The sequence below is a fragment of the Plecotus auritus genome, assembly GCF_963455305.1.
Source record: "Plecotus auritus genome assembly, chromosome: 8".
Classification (NCBI taxonomy): domain Eukaryota; kingdom Metazoa; phylum Chordata; class Mammalia; order Chiroptera; family Vespertilionidae; genus Plecotus; species Plecotus auritus.
Window position 1 is genome coordinate 86,932,948 of NC_137782.1, and position 20,656 is coordinate 86,953,603.

Below are 20,656 nucleotides of genomic sequence, written 5' to 3' on the forward strand. Positions count from 1 at the left end.
CAATCAGGCAGAGGCAGGCAAGTGGTTGGGAGCCAGCAGTCCTGGATTGTGAGAGGGATGTCCCAGATTGGAGAGGGTGCAGGCTGGGCTGAGGGACACCCCCCCCCATGCACGAATTTCGTGCACCGGGCCTCTAGTAGACTATAAAGCAGGGGTCCTCAAACTACGGCCCATGGGCCACATGCGGCCCACCGAGGACATTTATCCGGCCCGCCAGGTGCCGCTGCCTGTCCTGCTTAGCAGCTGACTCGTCCCGGGTCCGCAGTGCGCATAGGAATTTGTTCATAGTTCGTTTTTTTTAAACTATAGTCTGGCCCTCCAACTGTCTGAGGGACAGTGAACTGGCCCCCTGTTTAAAAAGTTTGAGGACCCCTGCTATAAAGTCTCCAACAATTAAGTTATTAATGGGTGAACTAGGGGGTGGATGGGGCAGATGCTGGATGACAAAGCCTGTGTCCTTTTAAAATTTACTCTAACAAGGCCTAGCCGGTTTTGCACAGTGGATAGGGCATCGACCCAAGGACTGAAGAGTCCCAGGTTCAATTCCAGTCAAGGGCATGTACCTCAGTTGCAGACTCGATTCCTGGCTCCAACTGGAGCACATGCGGGAGGCAACCAATCGATGATGTGTCTTTTTCACATTGATGTTTTTCTCTGTCTCTCCCCTCCCACTCTCTAAAAATCAATGGAAAAGTATTCTTGGGTGAGGATTAACAAAAACAACAACAACAAATTCTCTAACAAGGTTTTTAGGGAACACTTAAGATTCTTAACATTTGGGATAACAGATGCTTTTGAGTCTTATGAAAATAATTGACCCTCTCTAGAATACACATGTGAGCATAAATGCAATGTTCCTCAGCCCATTTTAGGAGGTTTATAGACCTACTGAGGCCATCCATGGACCCACTACCCCTAACAACTCCTAGAAGGAGAGAACACTGCACTTGGCTAAACATACAGTTTGAATCTTAAATTTGAAGTTCACATATATGTGATTATTCTAATGTTATTTAGGAAAAATATAATTCCAACTATGAATGCAACAGAACTTTATAATACAAAATCCTACATGTAAAATAAACTTACCTCAAAATTCACAGGCAAGTTCCGTTTAAGTGCAATCTCAAACACTTGACTTATTTCAGATTTATTGAGATTTTCTTCCTCTGATTCTCTTCCATTCACCTAAAAGAATAATGATTGTTTAGTAGTTAACTCTTACTAAAACCATCAACATCCCAGCTGTGATAAATCTTAAAAACACTGAACCTTGGCTTTATGGATTGAGCATCAAACCAGTGAGAACAAGGCCACACGCTACCATGTGTCAGTGAATTTAAAAGGTTAAAAAAAAGTGTTCTATCAAACTTAGGTCAGACTACACCTCATAAATCCACCATAAACAATGTACACATAATGGACTTTTGGGTATGAAAATTAGCCTAATCATGGCATAGCGAGATGCCCTGGCTGCTCAGGCAGAGTGACTTCTAAAGCCCTCCTCAAGGACTGGCAAGTCAGATTTTGGAAAAAGTCAAAATACAGGCAGACTTGTGTGGGACTTGGCAAGTTCAAATATAAGTCTCTCCACCTAAGGTTTCTTATCTGGATATGAAGTCCTTGGAAACCACTTTTTCCAAAAGGATGCAGTGGAACTATTATAAAACAGCCAAGCATCTCATACTTACTGCTGCTGGTAAAAATAAAAAACTAATAAAGTCTCCTGAACAAAGGCTGAAACTCTATATCTGTAACCAGGTTCATTTACAGTCCTCCAGCCAGGGATTGACCCTAAAGAGGGACAGAGATCAATTCTGTGCATGCTGATAACACTATTCTATATTGCGCTGCCATGATAATAGAAAAAATTAAATAAGCTTGGTAATAGCAAAGTGCTCCCAAAACATGGCAAGAAAGCTGTGCTTTTCCTCATATTATTGGGACTCTGCAGTCATAAAATTGTAAAATCCCACTTCCAAGATCTGAACTATCTGACAGGAACTTGCGGCTGAAATTGTTGAGTGGGCAAGGTGTATAGGACCATCCAGGATTTTCTTACGTCTTATCAAGTAGATCCTACACCTACACTGGATCATTATTTTAAGGTGTAATTAAAATAAATAAAATTGAAAGTTTTTTTTAAAAAAATACAATCAAGAATATAATCTTGTACAAATAAGTTTACCCCAGATATTATTTATAATGCTTTCTCTACCTTCTAATGTTCTTCCAATCTGGTTTCATGTCACTCTCTGCCTGGTCAAAACTAGTTGCATAGTATTTCTGGTGGTTTATTAAGCTAAACACACTTTTATTCCTGTTTTTTAAACCCTCAGGAGAAAGAAGGCCTGCCTTTTTATAACTGAATCCTTAAAGCCAGAAATCTTCAATCAAGGTACCTTAAAAGGCGTAGGTTTCACAGAGGTTTGGGTTGACATTTATTTGTTAAATTGGTTTTAAACTAAAAAAAATAATAATAGTAATACTGTATTTTAAAGTTAAGTATGTTCAACAAATGGTGCTGGGAAAACTAGATATTCACACGCAAAAAAATGAAGTTGGACCCTTACCTTACATCATATACAAAAATTAACTCAAGATGGATCAAAGACCTAAACATAAGAGCAAAAATTATAATAAAATTCTTAGAAGAAAACATCGGGGAAAGTTTCATGACACTGGGTTTGGCATGACTTCTTGGATGTAACACCAAAAGCATGGGAAACAAAAGAAACAAATAAATTGAATATCATAAAAATTAAAAACTTTTGTGCATTAAAGGACACTATCAACAGAATAAAGACAACCTACAGAATGGGAGAAAATATATCTGGTAAAAAACTGATATCCAGAAAAGAACTCCGACAAAACTCAACAACAACAAACAACCGAACTCAAATATAGGAAAGGCTTTGAATAGACATGTCTTTAAAGAAGATATGATGGCCAAAAAGCATGTGAAATAATGCTCAACATCACTAGGGAAATGCAAATCAAAACCACAATGAGATACCACTTTACTCCCATAAGAATGGCCACAGAAAATAGCAAGTGTTGACAGGGATGTGGAGAAATTGGAACCCTTCTATGTTGCTGGTGAGAATGTAAAATGGTGCAGCCTCTATGGAAAAGTTTGGTGGTTTCTCAAAAAGTTAAAACACAGATTTACAATATGATCCAGCAATTCCACTTCTAGCTCTATACTCAAAAGAATTTAAAGAAAGGACTCAAACTGATACCTATTAGCAACATTATTCACAATCACTAAAAGGTGAAAACCCAAACATCCATCAATAGATGAATGGATAAGCAAAATGTGGCATAGTCATACAATGCAATATTATTCAGCCTTAAAAAGGAATTAAATCTTGAAACATGCTACACCATGGATGAAAACATTATGATACCTTGAAAACATTATGATAAATGAAATAAGCCAAACACAAAAGATAAATTTATCTATTTAGATGATGTATCTAGAACAGGCAAGTGCATAGAGACAGAAGAATAGAGGTTATCAGAGAATGGGGACAAGACAGGGGGAGTTACTGTTTAACAGGTACAGAGTTTCTATGTGGAATGATGAAAAGGTTCTATAAATGACTAGTGGTGATAGTTGCACAACATTGAGAATATATTTAATGCCAAAGAACAGTACACTTAAAAAATGGTCAAAATGGCAACCTTTATGTTAATGTATATTTTATCTAAATGTTTTTAAAGCAGCAAAAAGTATGTTTCATACCAAGTATTAACACACAGAAGTCTGTCAGCACATTAACTTGTGCTAACAGGTTAACCCACCTTTGTGCACAAAAGAATTTTTGACAGCTATTTATTTGAAGAGTATCCAGAAAAATTTTAAAATAAATTAACTTTTAAAAAAATGATAAATTCTCATGCTAAGTAACTGTATCAATGAGTATGTTCTCCTTATGTGCAACCAGAACAAAAGTTGGAAATAAACTAGGTGGTGAGGCTGATATAAGACATCAATTGCCATGCTTGTGCCCAATTTTCAATGTTTTTGTTCATTATTACCAGTCCAATTAATTTTAACTTTTATTTTTAATTATGACCTATTTCAAACATACAGGAAAGTACAAACAATGTAACAGGCAACTGTACTGGATTTAACAAATGTCAACATTAAGTACTATTGACATTAAATTTTTTTTTATGAGGAACATAATGAAGCCCTTCTCATTCTCCTTTCCAAGGCAGAGTTAACCACTCTTCTAAAATTAAGACTATCTTTCCCAGCCATGTGTGCTTTTTTAACGGATGAAAACAATATATATAAAATTCTGTGATGTAAAAAATCACATAAATTGTTTTAACTAATTGTCTTAATAAATATTATAAAATTCAAAATTTTAAGTTTACACTAATGAAATGTTACTTTTCTTTTTTATATATTGAAGTTCCACATAGGTCTGATAGAAAACAGTAGTCTACTGCTAAATCTAAACTCTAAGCTAGTGGCTCTCAACCACAGTAATATTAGAATCACTTTGGAGCTTTACAAAGACAGCTGTTGGAGCCCCATCCAAACAAATAAATTCAAATTTTTGTAGGTAGGGCTTGAATATACATTTTATTTACAGTATTTGTTTGTTTGTTCGTTTTTAAAGTCCCCAGGTGACTTTACTAGCAACCAGAGTTGAGATTCATTGCTCTAAGCCGTTGCTTCCAAGGGAATTTCAATAGGGACAAAGCAGCCAGTAAAATAAAAATGCAAAAGAGGAAACAAAGATATACATTTATTTGGAAGTGAGATTATGTTGCTCTTTTACATAAATAATTTTGATTTTATCTAAATTGCACAAAATGTTGCAATGGGGAAGCAGCAAATGACTCAAAACAAATCCACAAATACCATTCCCAGTAAGATGGGGAAAGTGTAGTAGGCCCTTAGTCTTACCTTCTTGAAGTGGGAATTACTGTTAACATCAATCCCATAGTGTATGGTTCAGCAATAAAATCTAGGCAACATTAAGAAAAGAAAAAAACACTCTGAACCATGCTTAACCCTCATTATGCCAGGAAAAAATAGTTATCACCATTTACCATCTGGCTCCAATAGACCCTTTTTATTTTTCTATATTTCAAGTCATTTTACAAATAATACAGAATAAAGGATAACAAAAATCATTCCAAAAAGAAGTCAAAATAGCAAACCCAAGTTTTTATCCTAGGTTTGTAGTTTGGAAGGCATACGTACTTGAAATGAGCAAGGTCCTTTTATACAACCAACTGCTCATCAGCTGGCAAACCTGAATCTAGAGCAAAGCCCACTTGTAATGATGCCAGATTTTAAATCCATCTCCAATAGGTTCTAGCTTATCACAACTCTGATTCTTCTTGTACTGGTACTGTCAAAACACACTCTTGAAACCAACTCATAACTTTGTTGACGGGAGAACAGCCATCTTCTTTGTTCCATAACTAAAAAAATGCTTTCATTTTTAGAATAACCCCAAAGAAGGATCAATCTAATGGTGTTTTGTTTTTTTTTTTCATTGCTGTTATCATCTATTTCCTTCCAAACATCTTTGTATGTACTCTCCTCTTACATTTGTTCACTTATTTTGTGGACGGTAAGTGTTAAGAAATTCTGGTGCCCAAATGTCATAAAGGATCAAAGGATGTTGTCATACATACTTAAAAAAAAAAATCAAAGCTGGATGGTCCAGGTTTATGTTAGAAAATATAGTGTGATGAAGTTCTTCTTGCTGAATGACTAAAAGAGAATACACGTTTCCTTTTCATACACCATAGGAATATATTATTCACTCGCCGATTCTTGAGTATGGGAAAACTTATCTAAGGTATCTTCTGAAGAGTCACAATTTGAGATTTTACTTAAATAATCTCACCATCGCAATTAGAGTTTAGAAATGCTGCTATCTGTCTCTTTGCATTTATTTTCTGATTTGTCTAATAATAATTTGTCTTCCTCTGTCAATTTTCTTCTCTTTGCCAGTAAGGATGGAAAAAGAAAAATTCTGAATTCTCACCTGGGTTCAATGAATGCTAAAAGTAGAGTAAAAAGATGGCATCTCTAGTCTTCTTTTGTATCTTCTTAAAAGACAATGCAATACATTAGGCAATGCAATAAGAACATTACAGGATGATGTAATAATGACAATTACTTTACTACTATATCATCTACCTAGAGATTTCATCATTCTTCCATTTTCTTATTATTTTAGTCTTGCTTAGCATATTTGGGAATATATGATGAATAGTACTGAAATGATATGTAGGATGACAAACAGCAAAAATGTTTAAAAACTAGAAGAATTAAAATTCCATAAAGATTTATAAAAAGGTCCATGGACCTACATAATCATTGTAAGATAGAATAAATAAGTATATTTTCTCTTTTCTTTGTAAGACATCTAAAAAAGAATAGAAGTCATGCAGTGTAAATCCTTACAGAGCTTGGAAATAAAGCTCAAAAATAAAAACTGAGTTCAATGGACCCTGATCATGTAATGAGGATTAAAGTCTCCAGTTTTAGTTTTAGTTCTACCTAAATATATCCCTGGTCCAAATGACGATAAGGACTCAAGACCAGGAAGAAACTTCAAACAGTACAATCTCTGAAAAGTTTGTCGTTTACCACTACCACCAAGAAAAAACTTTAAAGTTTGATATAACCGTCAGGACAGAAACTGCACTCACACACACATGGCTTTTTTGTTTACCTAAACACAATCAGGATCACACTACATGCACAATAACAGCTCTGGTCTTGAGTCCCTCCATTTAATAGATTATGAGCCTCCTTTCATGCCTATGTATACAGATTTACCACACTCTGGTTCTCCCTTTGATAAATGTATACATATAGCCATTTTCTTACTAATGGAAATGGCTATCCCCATTTAGGCTAGCTCCTGTTTTTCCCTATTACTGATACTGTAGCTATGACCATTTTACTCCTAACAGCTTAGACACTTAAATACTTTATTAGCACAAGCCTTAGATTTAAAATAAAAATGCTTTCCCAATCTTTGCATGATGGGCTGCTCCCTTGGCTGGGAAGGTACTTCCTGCCCTGCTCTTTTGCTCATCCTTGGTCTCAGCTTTAATGACTTCCTCAGAGAGAACTTCTCTAAATATTCCATCATTACTCCACTCTAAACAGGCGTTTTATGCTTTCAATACATGCTGTTTTTCCATTCTAGCACTCACTGCACTTTTTGATACTAATGTTAAGGTCTGTCAACTCCATTCAACTAAGTCCCACAGGGGGAGGGTCCCAGCACAAAGCCTGTTATCAAGGGACCAGACTATCCCAGCCTTGTAGACAGAAACTACTGCCTTTAGTGGCTATGTTCTAGAGAAGATGAACTGATTCACCACACAATCACATGTTCCAAAACTTTCAACAGCACAAAGGACAATTTGTTTAAAATGACAACTTCCAATGCTGGTAGGCTGTGGGCAAACAGGCTGCTCACGCCCTGTTGGGAGAGGACTAAAATGGTACCATGTTTCTGGTGGGGATCCTAGTCACATACATGACCTGAAATTCCACTTCTAGGACTGTGGCTCCCAAAAATAGCCACAGACATACACAAAGATTTAAGTACAACAAGGTTCTAGACGACATATTTTGTAACAGGAAAAACGGCAAATAACCTAAATAACCATGCCTCTGATGAAAAAAAATAAACTGGTATGTGCATACAATGGAACTATTAAAAGGTGCTTAGAGCCGAAACCGGTTTGGCTCAGTGGATAGAGCATCAGCCTGCGGACTGAAAGGTACCAGGTTCAATTCCGGTCAAGGGCATGTACCTTGGTTGCGGGCACATCCCCAGTAGGAGTTGTGCAAGAGGCAGCTGATCGATATTTCTCTCTCATCGATGTTTCTAACTCTATCCTTCTCCCTTCCTCTCTGTAAAAAATCAATAAAATATATATTTAAAAAACAAAATAAATAAAAGGTGCTTAGAGACTTCACTGGTTTTCTCAGTGGTTAGAGCATCGGCCCACGTACCAAAGGGTTGCAGGTTTGATTCCTGGTCTAGGGCACAGTCAAGGGCACATACCTGGATTGCAGCTTCACTTCCCCACACCTGGTTGGGGCAAGTGCAAGAGGCAACCAGTTGATGTCTGTCTCTGTCTCTGTCTCTGTCTCTCTCTCTCTCCCCCTCCCTATCTGAAAAGCAATGGGAAAAATGTCCTCAGGTGAGGGTTTCAAAATAAATGAGGATTTTTTAAAAAGGTGCTTAGATACACGTTGAATCTGAGTCCTCCATGGAATTAAGTGGCATGACATTCATGATATGCACATCAGTGAAACAATTCGGTTACTGTACAATATCATCCCTTTTTTATTTAAATATGGTTTATTGATTTCAGAGAGAGGGAGAGATAGAAACATCAATGAGAGATAGAATCATCGATCAGCTGCCTCCTGCATGCCCCCTCCTGCAACCCGGGCATGTGCCCTGACCTGGAATTGAACTATGACCTCCTGGATCATGGGCTCAATCTCAGTGCAACATCAGCCAGCACATCATCCCATTTTGGGAAAATTGGTAGGTGCATGTATTTACTTGTATATACACTGACATCACCAATATGTTTATGATTATCTACAAGTGGTAAATTTATAAATCATTTTTCTTTTTTTGAATTAAAGAATGTGTATAGTTCATATGCATTACTTATAAAAAAAAAAATCAAATTTTCTTTTGAAAATATCTCTCTTTACCCCCCCACTACCCATCTACCAGGGGACCTGGTAAATCAGGGGCAGCTTGTTTAGGTGGCAGGCCAAGTGTTTCATTTACTACTTCAAAGAAAAAGTTTTATCCTTTTCAATTCTCATTTCTGAAGCACTAGTTAAGGCCAGTCTCTGAGCCATTTCTTGAAGGTCACTGTCTCTACCTCAGCTATACAGAACTAGAGAAGGGGCAAAGAGGAGAAAACAAAGGGCACAAGTAGATTTGAACCTTACTCTTGGCAAAGCTCCTCACAGACATGAGATGAGCCCAAAAGAGCATGTCTCCTACAGCTCTGCCCACAGGCCTGAGCCAAGCACCACTGCTCTAGTAACTGATGGTAGGCACTTTCCTTTCTGACAATAAACTGAGTACTTCCAAGGGGAAAAATGGCCTGGGAAACACTGATAATACTTAGGACTTGCGGTTCCTGAACCCTGACCATACTTTACAATTACTCCAAGAGCACATTAAAAAAAGCAAAAGACAAACCTCTGGATCTCACCCTAGAGTCCAGCCGTGGGCAAACTACGGCCCGTTTGGCTGTTCTATCGGGCCCGCGGAGCCGAAAGAGCGGAGGGTTCTCTTGCTCTCCCCTCCGCTCCTTTACTTTGAATTTATATTAGTTCACACAAACACTCCATCCATGCTTTTGTTCCGGCCCTCCGGTCGTTTAAGAACCCATTGTGGCCCTCGAGTCAAAAAGTTTGCCCACCCCTGCCCTAGACCTACTGTATTAGAATCATGTAGGTTGGGCCAAGGGATTTAAAAAAAAAAAATTCCAAATGATTCTGAAGCAGACAACCCATATATCAGTATTCAGCGATCTTTTAACAACTGCTGGCTAGGAGGAACCAAGAAATACCTGTTCCATCTGACTCCAATTAGATTAGCATCAAAGTCAAGTCAAAAAATGAAAAGTCTCCAACATGACTCAAATTACACTAGCTTTGGTGTTTTACCAAATCTCATCACTGAGAAGCTCATCCTTTTAACTTCACCAAATCCTCCTCTTCTAAATTACAGTCCATTCTCTTTTATTTGGTTGCAGTGGACCCTGGAAACAGATCATCTCTGTTAAAATGTGTGATTACATTGGAAGATGGAGATAAGCTGTAATAAAACAAAAAGAACTCCTCCTTCCCCTGTGTGAGACCAGCCCTGAAGCCACAGAGCACCATCCTGAGCTGGGGCATCTTGAGGGGGGCAAGTGAACACAATGAAGCACAGCAAGCACCCTGCCAAGGGTCATACCTATCACCACACATTTAGACCAGTGTTCTATGCAAGATCTTTTTCTCTGTGAACCTGTTTCTTGAACAGGAAAAATCCAATGCTTCCCAGGCATATTTTTAGGTGGTATTTCATGCTGTGATTCAACAACATCATGAAATCTCAATGTTTTCTACCTAGTGAGTTTCTTCTGGACCTAGGAAGGTAAGACTATGCCTTACCAGAGATATTTACTAAGGTTCTGACCCCTCACAGTGGCATGGAGTCGCTGATTTCCTAAGTCCCATATTCCTATTTATCACAAAGAGTTAAAATACTTTTCCTATTGTGTTAGTTTTAAAACATGGCCCAAGTTCTCTGATACTCCTTTCATCCAAAAGTAGGGTTCTCAACACTGTGAAATGTACTAAAAGCCACTGAACTGTAGGCTTAAAATGATTTAAATTGTGAATTTATATTATGTGAATTTTACCTGAATTTTTTAAAAAGTACAATTCTCGCCTGGCCAGTGTGAGCGTAAACCTATGAACCAGGAGGTCACAATTCATAACACATGTGGGCTCAATCCCCCGTGGGGGACATGCAGGTGGCAGCCAGATAAAAAATTCTCTTTCATCATTGATGTTTCTAGCTCTCTTTTCCTCTCCCTTCCTCTCTGAAATCAATAAAAATATATTTTTTAAATTAAAAAAAATTTTTTTTTAGGTACTATTCTCTATCTCCTCCTCTTGAATCTAGAGTCTGTGCCTGCTTGACCTGTAGAATAGGGCAGAAACGATGCTAAACAAACTGGCAATTGTTTCTATTCCGTCTTCTATGATATTCACTCTTAGAACTCAGACACCATACCGTGAAGATGTGTAAGCAGTCTTTGCACAGTTAATTAAGAGAGGAACTGCGGTCTCCGAACCCAAGCCCTCAGTTCCTAGACAACAGCCAGCAATGACTTACCAGCCATGTGAGGGATTCTCCAGCCCCTGCAGAGCTGCCTCAGCCAAAGCTATGAGGAACAGATAAACTCTCCCTGCCGAACTCCGCCTAACTTGCAGATTCGTGAGCAAAATAAATGCCCATAGGTGTTTAAGCCACTAAGTTTTAAGATAGTTTGTTATGCAGCAATAGAGAACTGGTACTTGAATATAATAAAGAGTGGCTGGTCAAAAATGGCTTCAGAAAATTCTCTAACCTGGTACCGTAAATCACAGTAGATTCTGACAAGCATAATCTTTAGCACCAAAGAATTCATTCATGCATGTTCTTCACAACTTAACTGAGTCACATTCTTTCTAACATATTCACTCAAAACTATGCATTTGACTTCCTTGTTAAGAAATGTTTTTAAAGAGAGAAAATAGGCAAGAAAGCTACCAGGGCACAAAATCTCTTAAGCTATCAAGCAACAAAAAGTATGGACAGCTCTCAATGCATCTTCTTAGAAAAAGCAACTTGAGGTGAATTTTTCATACCACCCTCTTGCTCAGCCCAAAGCGTCTAGGAGCTTCAACTCTGCTCTCTCCTTACCTCCACCCTCTCAGGCGGGGGCTCATTCTGCAGGATTCTCAAAGCTTTTGCAGCAGCATCGTGTTTTGCAGCTTGTCTTGTCTTTCCTTTCCCGTTAAATTGCTGTCCTCCCACAGAGAGTTCAACTTGATAAAGTAAGGGTGGTACTGGAAATGGGTAAAAGTACCTAAAAATAAAAGGGGGTGAGGAAAATTAGTCTCAGATTGATAAATCACCCATACATTCTCTGGAAAATTGCAGGTACTTCCTTCATTATGGGTCTTAATTGTATTAGTGTTTGCTTGCCAATGAGGACTCCTCATCATACATGCAGGGCAAATTTATTCAGGATTAAAACTGTCACATAGTATTTACAAAATCTAAAGTGAATAAGCTTTGCTGAATCAGAAAACTTAACTTGCTCTACTTTCTCATATCTGAGAGTCTTACTTGCATGTCTCCACAAAAGGCTGGGAATTTTTTAACAGAAGTCTTTTCAAAAGGACCCTCATTTCTGGAAATCCCAAAAGCCTGTAGCCTGGGAGAGGCTGGATTACAAACTTCAGAGTTTGTATTTTTAAAATGGTTCTGATTCCCCCCAAGTAGGGCAGGGAAATGAAGACTTCCAATTTTAATCATCTCTCTATCCACTAATGTCTTATGACCGAGAGCACATGGCTTTCAGTTTGAATGAGTATTGTACTATACCTATACGCCAAGGCTATTAAAAAAGCACAGAAGTTCAAATGTCAAAAAGTACCCACCAAATAATAATCAGGTAATCACTGAATGCTGAGATTCCCAGTATTGGGGGAATCATGATAAAAAGTGACTCAGTTACACAAAGCAGTTACAAGGGTGATCTTTAACCAAACTGCTTGGGGGCACACAGTGAGGAACATGCTCAGGCCCTTTCCAATGACAAAAGACAAAAGAGCATCAAGATGCATTCCAGCCGAAACCGGTTTGGCTCAGTGGATGGAGCGTCGGCCTGTGGACTGAAGGGTCCCAGGTTCGATTCCGGTCAGGGGCATGTGCCTTGGTTGCGGGCACGTCCCCAGTGGGGGGTGTGCAGGAGGCAGCTGGTCGATGTTTCTCTCTCATCGATGTTTCTAACTCTCTATCCCTCTCCCTTCCTCTCTGTAAAAAATCAATAAAAATATATTTAAAAAAAAAAAAAAGATGCATTCCAAAGATACCAACACAATGAAGACTGACTTCAACATCTGGCAGGCCAAAGATGACCAAATTATCATGTGCCCCACAATGTACAGATTTCATTATTCTGTGTGAAAGATGAGATAAATTTTCACCTGTATTTAAAACACATACATACCTTGGGGGATAAGCACCTCCTCTCATGTTGTAGTTATAGGTGGATTGCATCCGAGAATAAGGGTCAACAGGCTTATACATTGGTTTTTTTCCAAGTTTCATGCACAGTGCATTTAGCTCTACAGTAGGGGTTATGCTGTCTGCAACACAGAATTAACACAAGAACTGTTTCTTTTTTCTTACATGAGAATGATAGTCACTAAAATAAAAAAGAATAGCATGCTTTCTATTAATTGAATTCATGATACAGTTCATGAAAGAGTCTAAGTACTTCACTGGTAGGCATCAGGTCAGGAAATCCAAGAATCTGCTATGATCTCTAGATATTAATACACAGTTAAAGACACAAAATGTACTCTAAGGCCGCAATCGCCAACCTTTCAGACCTCATGGACCACCAAGTGGTCCATGGACCACTGGATAGCAACTGCTGCTCTAAGGGCTATTAGAGGGAGCGACAATTTAACACAACATGTTATCAGTGAAAGCCACATATTCCAGTTGTCACAAATATAACTTCCATGATTAAAAAATCCCAGATGACCCCAGCTGGTATGGATCAGTGGTTGAGCATCGACCCATGAACCGGGAGGCCATGGTTCGATTCCCGGTCAGGGTACATGCCTGGGTTGTGGGCTTGATCCCTAGTAGGGGGCATGTAGGAGGAAGCCGATCAATGATTCTCTCTCAACATTGATGTTTCTATCCCTCTCTCCCTCTCCCTTCCTCTCTCTGAAATCAATAAAAATGTATTTTAGAAAATCCCAGGTAAGCCCTAGCCGGGTGGCTCAGTTGGTTGAAGCATCATCCTGTACACCAATAAAGGTTACGGGTTCGATTCCCAGTTGGGGCACATACAGGAGGCAACCAATTGATGTTTCTCCCTCACATTAATGTTTCTTTCTCTTTCTCTTTCTCTCTCTCTCTCTCTCTCTCTCTCTCTCTCTCAATAAAGCCTGACTGGCATGGCTCAGTGGTTGAGCATCAACCTATGAACCAGTAGGTCACAGTTCAATTCCCAGGGGCTGCGGGCTCAATCCCCAGTGGGGGGCTTGCTGGAGGCAGCCAATCATGATTCTCTCTCACCATTGATGTTTCTATCCTTCCCTCTCCCTTCCTCTCTGAAATCAATTTAAAAACTGTATTTTTAAAGTAATAAATAAAATCAATAAAAATATATCCCTGAGCCCTGGCCAGTGTTCTCAGTGGTTAGAACATAGGTCTGCACACTGAAGGGTCTTGGTTCAATTCCCGGTCAAGGGTACATACTGGGTTGCAGGTTTGCTCCATGCCCCAGGTAGTTGGGAGCATGTGGGAGGCAACCAGTCAATCTCTCTCTCTCTCTCTCATCAATTTCTCTCTCTCTTGGCCCCCAACTCTTCCTCCCTTCCACTCTCTCTGAAAATCAATGGAAAAAATATCCTCGGATGAAGATTAACAAAAACAAAACATATCCTCAGGTGAGGGAAAAAAAATCTTAGGTGACTGCCCAAATCATTTTATTGTTTGGGAACACTTAACCGATATAACTTTTATTTTTTTTAATATATTTTTATTAATTTCAGAGAGGAAGGGAGAGGGAGAGAGAGAAATATCAATGGTGAGAGAGAATCATTGATCGGCTGCCTCCTGCATGCCCCACACTAGGGATCGAGCCCGCAACCCAGGGATGTGCCCTAACAAGGAATTGAACTGTGATCTCCTGGTTCATAAGTCGATGCTCAACCACTAAGCCAGGCCAGCCAGGCCTGATATAACTTTGGTTGTACTGATTTACTGGGTTATTGGCTTACACTTAGAAGTATGTTTGTACACACTATTTTATAGAACAATGCATTTATTAAGTACTATCTGGATGCAAAGGACCGTGCTAAGCTTCAAGGACACATTCTTGCCCCAGAGGAGCTCAAAGAAAACAAAATACACTCGAAGAACTACAACACAATGTGTAATAAAGGCAGGTATAGTAACACTGAGAAGACAAGTAAATTCTATCTGGTGAAGTTAAATGAGAACCACAAAATATTCAGGTATTTCCATTCTCACTATTTATAATGGGATTTGGCGAATCAATCATGTGGCTATACTTGTTAGGAAAAGGAATTGTTTTCACACAACAGGAGCAAATATATCTTGGGTTACCTCAGAATTATCAACTTTAGAAAATACACACTATTCATTTTTCAATTTTTTTCTAAGTTCATCCAATTCATAACTCTTCAAAAAAACAACAACACACAACTTGGAAACATGAGTGTCAGTGCACAACCACATTTAAAAACTCTTTCATATCAAACACAGAACAACACTAGCAATGGCAAAGTTCAATTTAAATGCACACAAAAAGCCACTTTAAAATGCTTCTTTTGGGTATTATATAAAGGAAAACAAAAATGTCCTGATTCTGTACTATAACTGGTCTAAATTTAGTGCATGAATCAAATTTGTAAGAATATTTCTGCATTTGAAAAATCAGAGGGTCACATGAATAACCAACCCATTTCTACCTAACATCAGAATTACATTTTACTTAATTCATCTAGTTGCATATTAAATATAACTTGAATCATTTTAAGATCAACTCTGACCCATCACATTTATCTGCAGAAGAGAATGAATTTAAAGACACAATATCACAAAGAAATCAAAAGCAATGAGAAAAGTGGAGTAAAGTCTTCCAGGATCATTCCTGCATACAAAAGGCCTGGGATAACTTCATGTACTTCAAGGGTAACTGCTAAAATAGCCATTCCTCCCACAGCCGCCAGGTCAGGGGTTCCCAACCTTTCAGCAGACACTCTTCTTTATTAGTATTTTTCTCACTTGGTTTCCTTGTTTGAAGAGATATTATCTACTGATTTGTATTTATATTCTCATTCTTTTTAAAGATCAGGAGACATATAACTGATAATCAGGGTTCCTGATCAACATGTTATAATCACTATCAGCACACTGAGTTGAAGTGATTCTAACTAAAACCTACATTCGTGGCAATCTGTACAAACTTATCAAGGGGGAAAAATGTATTTTCACTTAGCTTTTCTGAAGTTTTAGTAATTATTTGGTGACACCGCCACCTCCCATGAATGCCTCTCCAGACCGTCAGGAATGGAGGGACCACAGATTGGGAACCACTGCTTTATAGAGTTGGGATAAGCATTTGCCACTGGTAGTGCAGAATCTGTGCTTTCAAAATTCAACAAGTTAGTTAAGAAATAATTCATATACATACTAAATGGGTACCTCTAGACATACTTTTGAAAGGAACCTGTCTTGGCTCATGCATAATACCTGGATTCCTTCCTTCGCTACGAAAAGGGCGGGCTATGGGTTTAGGAAATTTTGTTCCTTCCAAAGCTTTGGCAGCAGCTGTGTGTTGGGCTTTTTTAATACTAGTTCCTTCAGCTTCCCAGCGCTGATCTCCAAGTGTTAGCTGTACTGTAAACACCTACAAATGAAAATTGTGAGCTCTCAATTCATGAAACCTGCTGTTAGTTGTAATGTCATTTGGACCTTGAACATATTTTATGTCATGGTTTAAAAGGCCTGGTCATTATATTGGTAATTTATCTCATCACCACCTTTTTTGGTTTTTATAAACACAAAAAGATTATATATATATATATATATATATATATATATATATATATATATATATATATATATAAAAATAAATAAAATAGCACTCCATGAAAAAACTATGCTTTAAAAGATGGGGGTACATACAGACATTGTAAAATGTTTTCTTATATATTAAAATATTAGACACATTATTTGGAAGTCATCCAAATAGATATTGTCTTCCAATTACTTATTATGGAAGAAATTTAGCAAACTTGATTTAGATACATTACAGCAACTCATATAAAATTAAGGTATTTGTTTTGATGTTGTAATGTATTTGTGGACTCTTGCCTGAAAACACAACCCCAGTAGGACAAAACTTGAATAAATTTGGGAATGTCAGCCAGGTTCTAAAATGCTGCCTTTCACTTTTCTAAGATTGCACTATTCAGACGCTGCCTCCACTTCCTCGAAGAAAATCAGATCCACAGCAAGCAGAGTTAAAAAAATGTTTCAGAATTCAATTTTAAGGAGGCATCCAAAACAGCTAATTTCGTTCTCAACAAATGGCCTCTTTTTTAAGTATAAAGGTAACTGCACTCCACTCTTAAAATTAGGTTATGTTAATGCTATCAGTATTGAGTTAATACCGTCAGAAATGATGACCCATCAGAGCACTGTGATTCATTAATTTCGGTGTGCAACTGAAGAATAACCTAAGAAGCATGGTAAAATACACACCCCGAGAGATTTCCAATTAATAACATGAGGGACAACTGAACATGTCTAATTTTAATGAGTTCCAAAGTGATCATGATGCACTCCAAAGTGAGACTCACTACTTTGGAGCTTTATTCTCCTGATTTTATCACTGAATAAAACTTTATTTCATTTAAAATAATTTATATGAGAAATCTTGACTTCAGTATGTCTAGGTCCGTGGTCGGCAAACTGCGGCTCGCGAGCCACATGCGGCTCTTCGGCACCTTGAGTGTGGCTCTTCCACAAAATACCACGTGCGGGCGTGCACGTACAGTGCGATTGAAACTTCATGGCCCATGCGCAGAAGTCGGTTTTCGGCTTTCAAAAGAAATTTCAATCGTTGTACTGTTTGATATTTGGCTCTGTTGACTAATGAGTTTGCCAACCACTGGTCTAGGTCATTTCAGTATGGTGCATAAAGGCGGGGGGTGGGGGGGGGGCGGTGACTAGCCTTCATAGCTGATTTTTCTTATAGGTCTTAACTTTAGGATTCCCTCAGTGCACAGCTTCCACTAAAGGGGAAAAATGAAAGACTCCTTCATCCCCCTTGAAACACGGGGCTTTCTGGATTTATGCTGCATTTCACAAGGTTAGTTATTTAAGCACCAATAGCATGAACACAAACCCCTGGCTGGCCTATGAAGTCTGAGCAGAAGCCTGCAATGCTGTGCAAGCCCTGGGTCATGATCGTGATTCTTTCATGGAAAGGCACTGAAGGAGAAATGCTAAAAAACAAAATTAAGAGTTAGCCGAAACCGGTTTGGCTCAGTGGATAGAGCGTCGGCCTGCGGACTGAAGGGTCCCGGGTTCGATTCCGGTCAAGGGCATGTACCTTGGTTGCGGGCACATCCCCAGTGGGAGGTGTGCAGGAGGCAGCTGATCGATGTTTCTCTCTCATCGATGTTTCTAGCTTTCTATCCCTCTCCTTTCCTCTCTGTAAAATATCAATAAAATATATTTTTTTTAAAAAAAAAAAGAGTTAATTCCAGCCCTAACCGGTTTGGCTCAGTGGATAGAGCATCGGCCTGCGGACTGAAAGGTCCCAGGGTCGATTCCGGTCAAGGGCATGTACCTTGGTTGCGGACACATCCCCAGTAGGTGGTGTGCAGAAGGCAGCTGATCGATGTTTCTCTCTCATCGATGTTTCTAACTCTCTATCCCTCTCTCTTCCTCTCTATAAAAAAATCAATAAAATATATTTTTTTAAAAAAAAAGAGTTAATTCCATTAACAGTTTTGCCTTTCAGCAGAACCTTACTCATCCAGAGCTGTTGTCACTCTGTTGCCTTCTGTGTGGAGGGGTGGTAGCAAGTCAGAATCTTAGTTTTTATAAAATTAAGTGTACACCAGACCTCTGACTTTTTAAATAGTCTAACAGTCAACTAGGAGGGAATAATTCTTCCTCTTTGAACGAGTTGTAAGTTTAAAAAAAAATGCAGTTATAGATTGACCACACAGCCAAATTACTTAGAGTATCAAAGTTTAAGTAAGAAAGTACATATTTTAAAAATATCAAAATAGTTAATAAAGGGAATCTCAAAGTTATGGTATGCAAAAAAAAATCCTGTAGAAGAAACAGAACAGTTATAGAAAATGACTAACTGCCTGCTGAAAGTAAAGTAACTTTTCAAAATATGCTTTAGAATAATGTTAAAACTAGCTTCATGTGAGTGGAAAATCTGTTTTTCTTAAATGCATAATTGTTTAATAATAATAGCTACCAATTCTCAAGCATTTACTAAGTGCCAGGCATTGTGCTCCATACTTTATCATATTCTCTCATTTAGTTTTTACAATAAACCTATTTGGTAGGTATTATTATTCCCATTTTACAGATGAGGAAACTGAGGTTCAAAAAAAGTAGTAACTTGCTCAAGTTCACAAAACTAGTAAGAAGCTAGGATTCAAACCCAATTCTGTCTGACTCCAAAGGCCATTTACCTAACCTATGCTATGGTTCCTAATTATGATAGTGGTTGGTGTTACTTTTAGTCAAATGAAAAGAAAACTTATTATTTAAGACTTCAGGTGTGCATGTCAACAAAAATGAGACATAAAGAGACAATTCATTAAAACTAGGATCAGAAATAGGAGGCTGAATTCCTTATCTCTCATACTATAACTTCTCATACTATATCCTCTCATACTACACTGGCAACAGATAAAACTAGATATGCAAACATTTAAGTTCCAAGATCTGCATTAGCAAGAATATTAAACAAGCTTAAAAAACTGAATTCCTGAACTAATAGTAAAGATTTACATTATAGTCATTTTTCATTCTCTAAGATAAGGGGAATGACAAGGATAACTGACACCAGAGACAATCCAAAAATACTCACTTTGAGACTGATTCCTACCTCTCATCTTCAAACTTTTTACCTGATGGCTAATAAGTGGCAAAACTGATTTTCAGTTCACCCCTCTCCCTGCCCTAAGGTACTCTTGTAAACAAGCAGGAAAGAAGCCAGAGGTAGGCCGTAGCCAGGATGGCAGAGAGCCTGGAAAACTCACAGGAAATCATTTGCAGGTGGTTGAGAATATACTAATTGGAGCTTTAAAAGCAAAATGTCCTAAACAGAAGTATATCTTTTATTTGACCCATTCTACAAGGATGAAAAAAGAATCAACTTGCCAAAATCTATATCTTTTAATCTCTTTAAGACAACCACAGTAGTTTGAAAATATGTATTTTGAATCATAGCACCACTCGCAATAGTATAAAAAAAGAGAGAAAACATTCCTGGTGGGTTATAAATGCACAAGCAGTATGAACAATATTTACCTTACAGTGAGCTGGACCTTGCTCACGCAAAAGCTTATACTCAGGCTGAATCTTGTTGAAACGGGCTAACTCATTCACAAGACACATTGGGGTTTTCTCTTTGGGGTGTGCCATGCTAGAAGGAACTGAAAAATAACGTAAGAGCATTGAAGTCAAGTACACAGACTGCTGCTCTCCTATGGATATGAAAAAGAGGGAAAACAAACTAAAGGTCTGAGGATTTAGAGCAGCAGTAATGCAAAACTGCAAACCACAATGGGGGCACGTGCCTGAAGACAGCTGGGAACTTTTCTGAACCAGCTGAGTCCAGCTCACCTGGGAGAGGGTGTCTTTAAAAGAAAGAGAGTAAGAAGTCAGGGGAATAACTAAACCATGGCAGGCAAGCAAGATCTGAAATCAGATGAAGCACTGCTATTACAACTAACCAAGAGAGTAACAAGGAGGTCTTTTGAGCAGACATATACTGGTTACGGCAACAGCTGTCAGCTGTATTCTAGTCGTTATTTCACAACACACAACATGCCAACACCATTTCTCAAACAATAACTGTCATTTTCCACACACTTAACTTCTCATTCCAGGGTGTCCCCTAGTCTGATCTCCAGAGGCTGCCATCCTCAGACCTTAGCTATTTTTGAAAATTATATTAAGTTAAATAAAATGGCCTCGGTGGGCATGAGTTTTACAAAGTCAATAGAATGTAGATATAAGACACATTAGAAGAAAAAGCA

The 20,656-nt window shown here is 38.3% G+C and overlaps 1 protein-coding gene across 14 annotated transcripts in view; it reads right to left on the bottom strand.

Moving 5' to 3' along the window:
- The window catches only part of STAU1 (staufen double-stranded RNA binding protein 1), a gene marked incomplete at its 5' end in the record, with an annotated part of 71,305 nt that overhangs the window by 26,836 nt on the left and 23,813 nt on the right, over positions 1-20,656 (bottom strand). For 7 of the 14 annotated variants that reach the window (XM_080682898.1, XM_080682894.1, XM_080682886.1 and 4 more), the window contains 3 exons: positions 1,090-1,188; positions 11,502-11,667; positions 12,817-12,955. In XM_080682898.1, coding sequence (XP_080539024.1) covers positions 1,090-1,188; positions 11,502-11,667; positions 12,817-12,917 — 366 coding nt within the window. Of the gene's footprint in view, positions 1-1,089; positions 1,189-11,501; positions 11,668-12,816; positions 12,956-16,106; positions 16,264-19,925; positions 20,051-20,656 lie in introns of all 14 variants that reach the window. The other 7 variants (XM_080682892.1, XM_080682889.1, XM_080682891.1 and 4 more) reach the window with 2 other exon arrangements.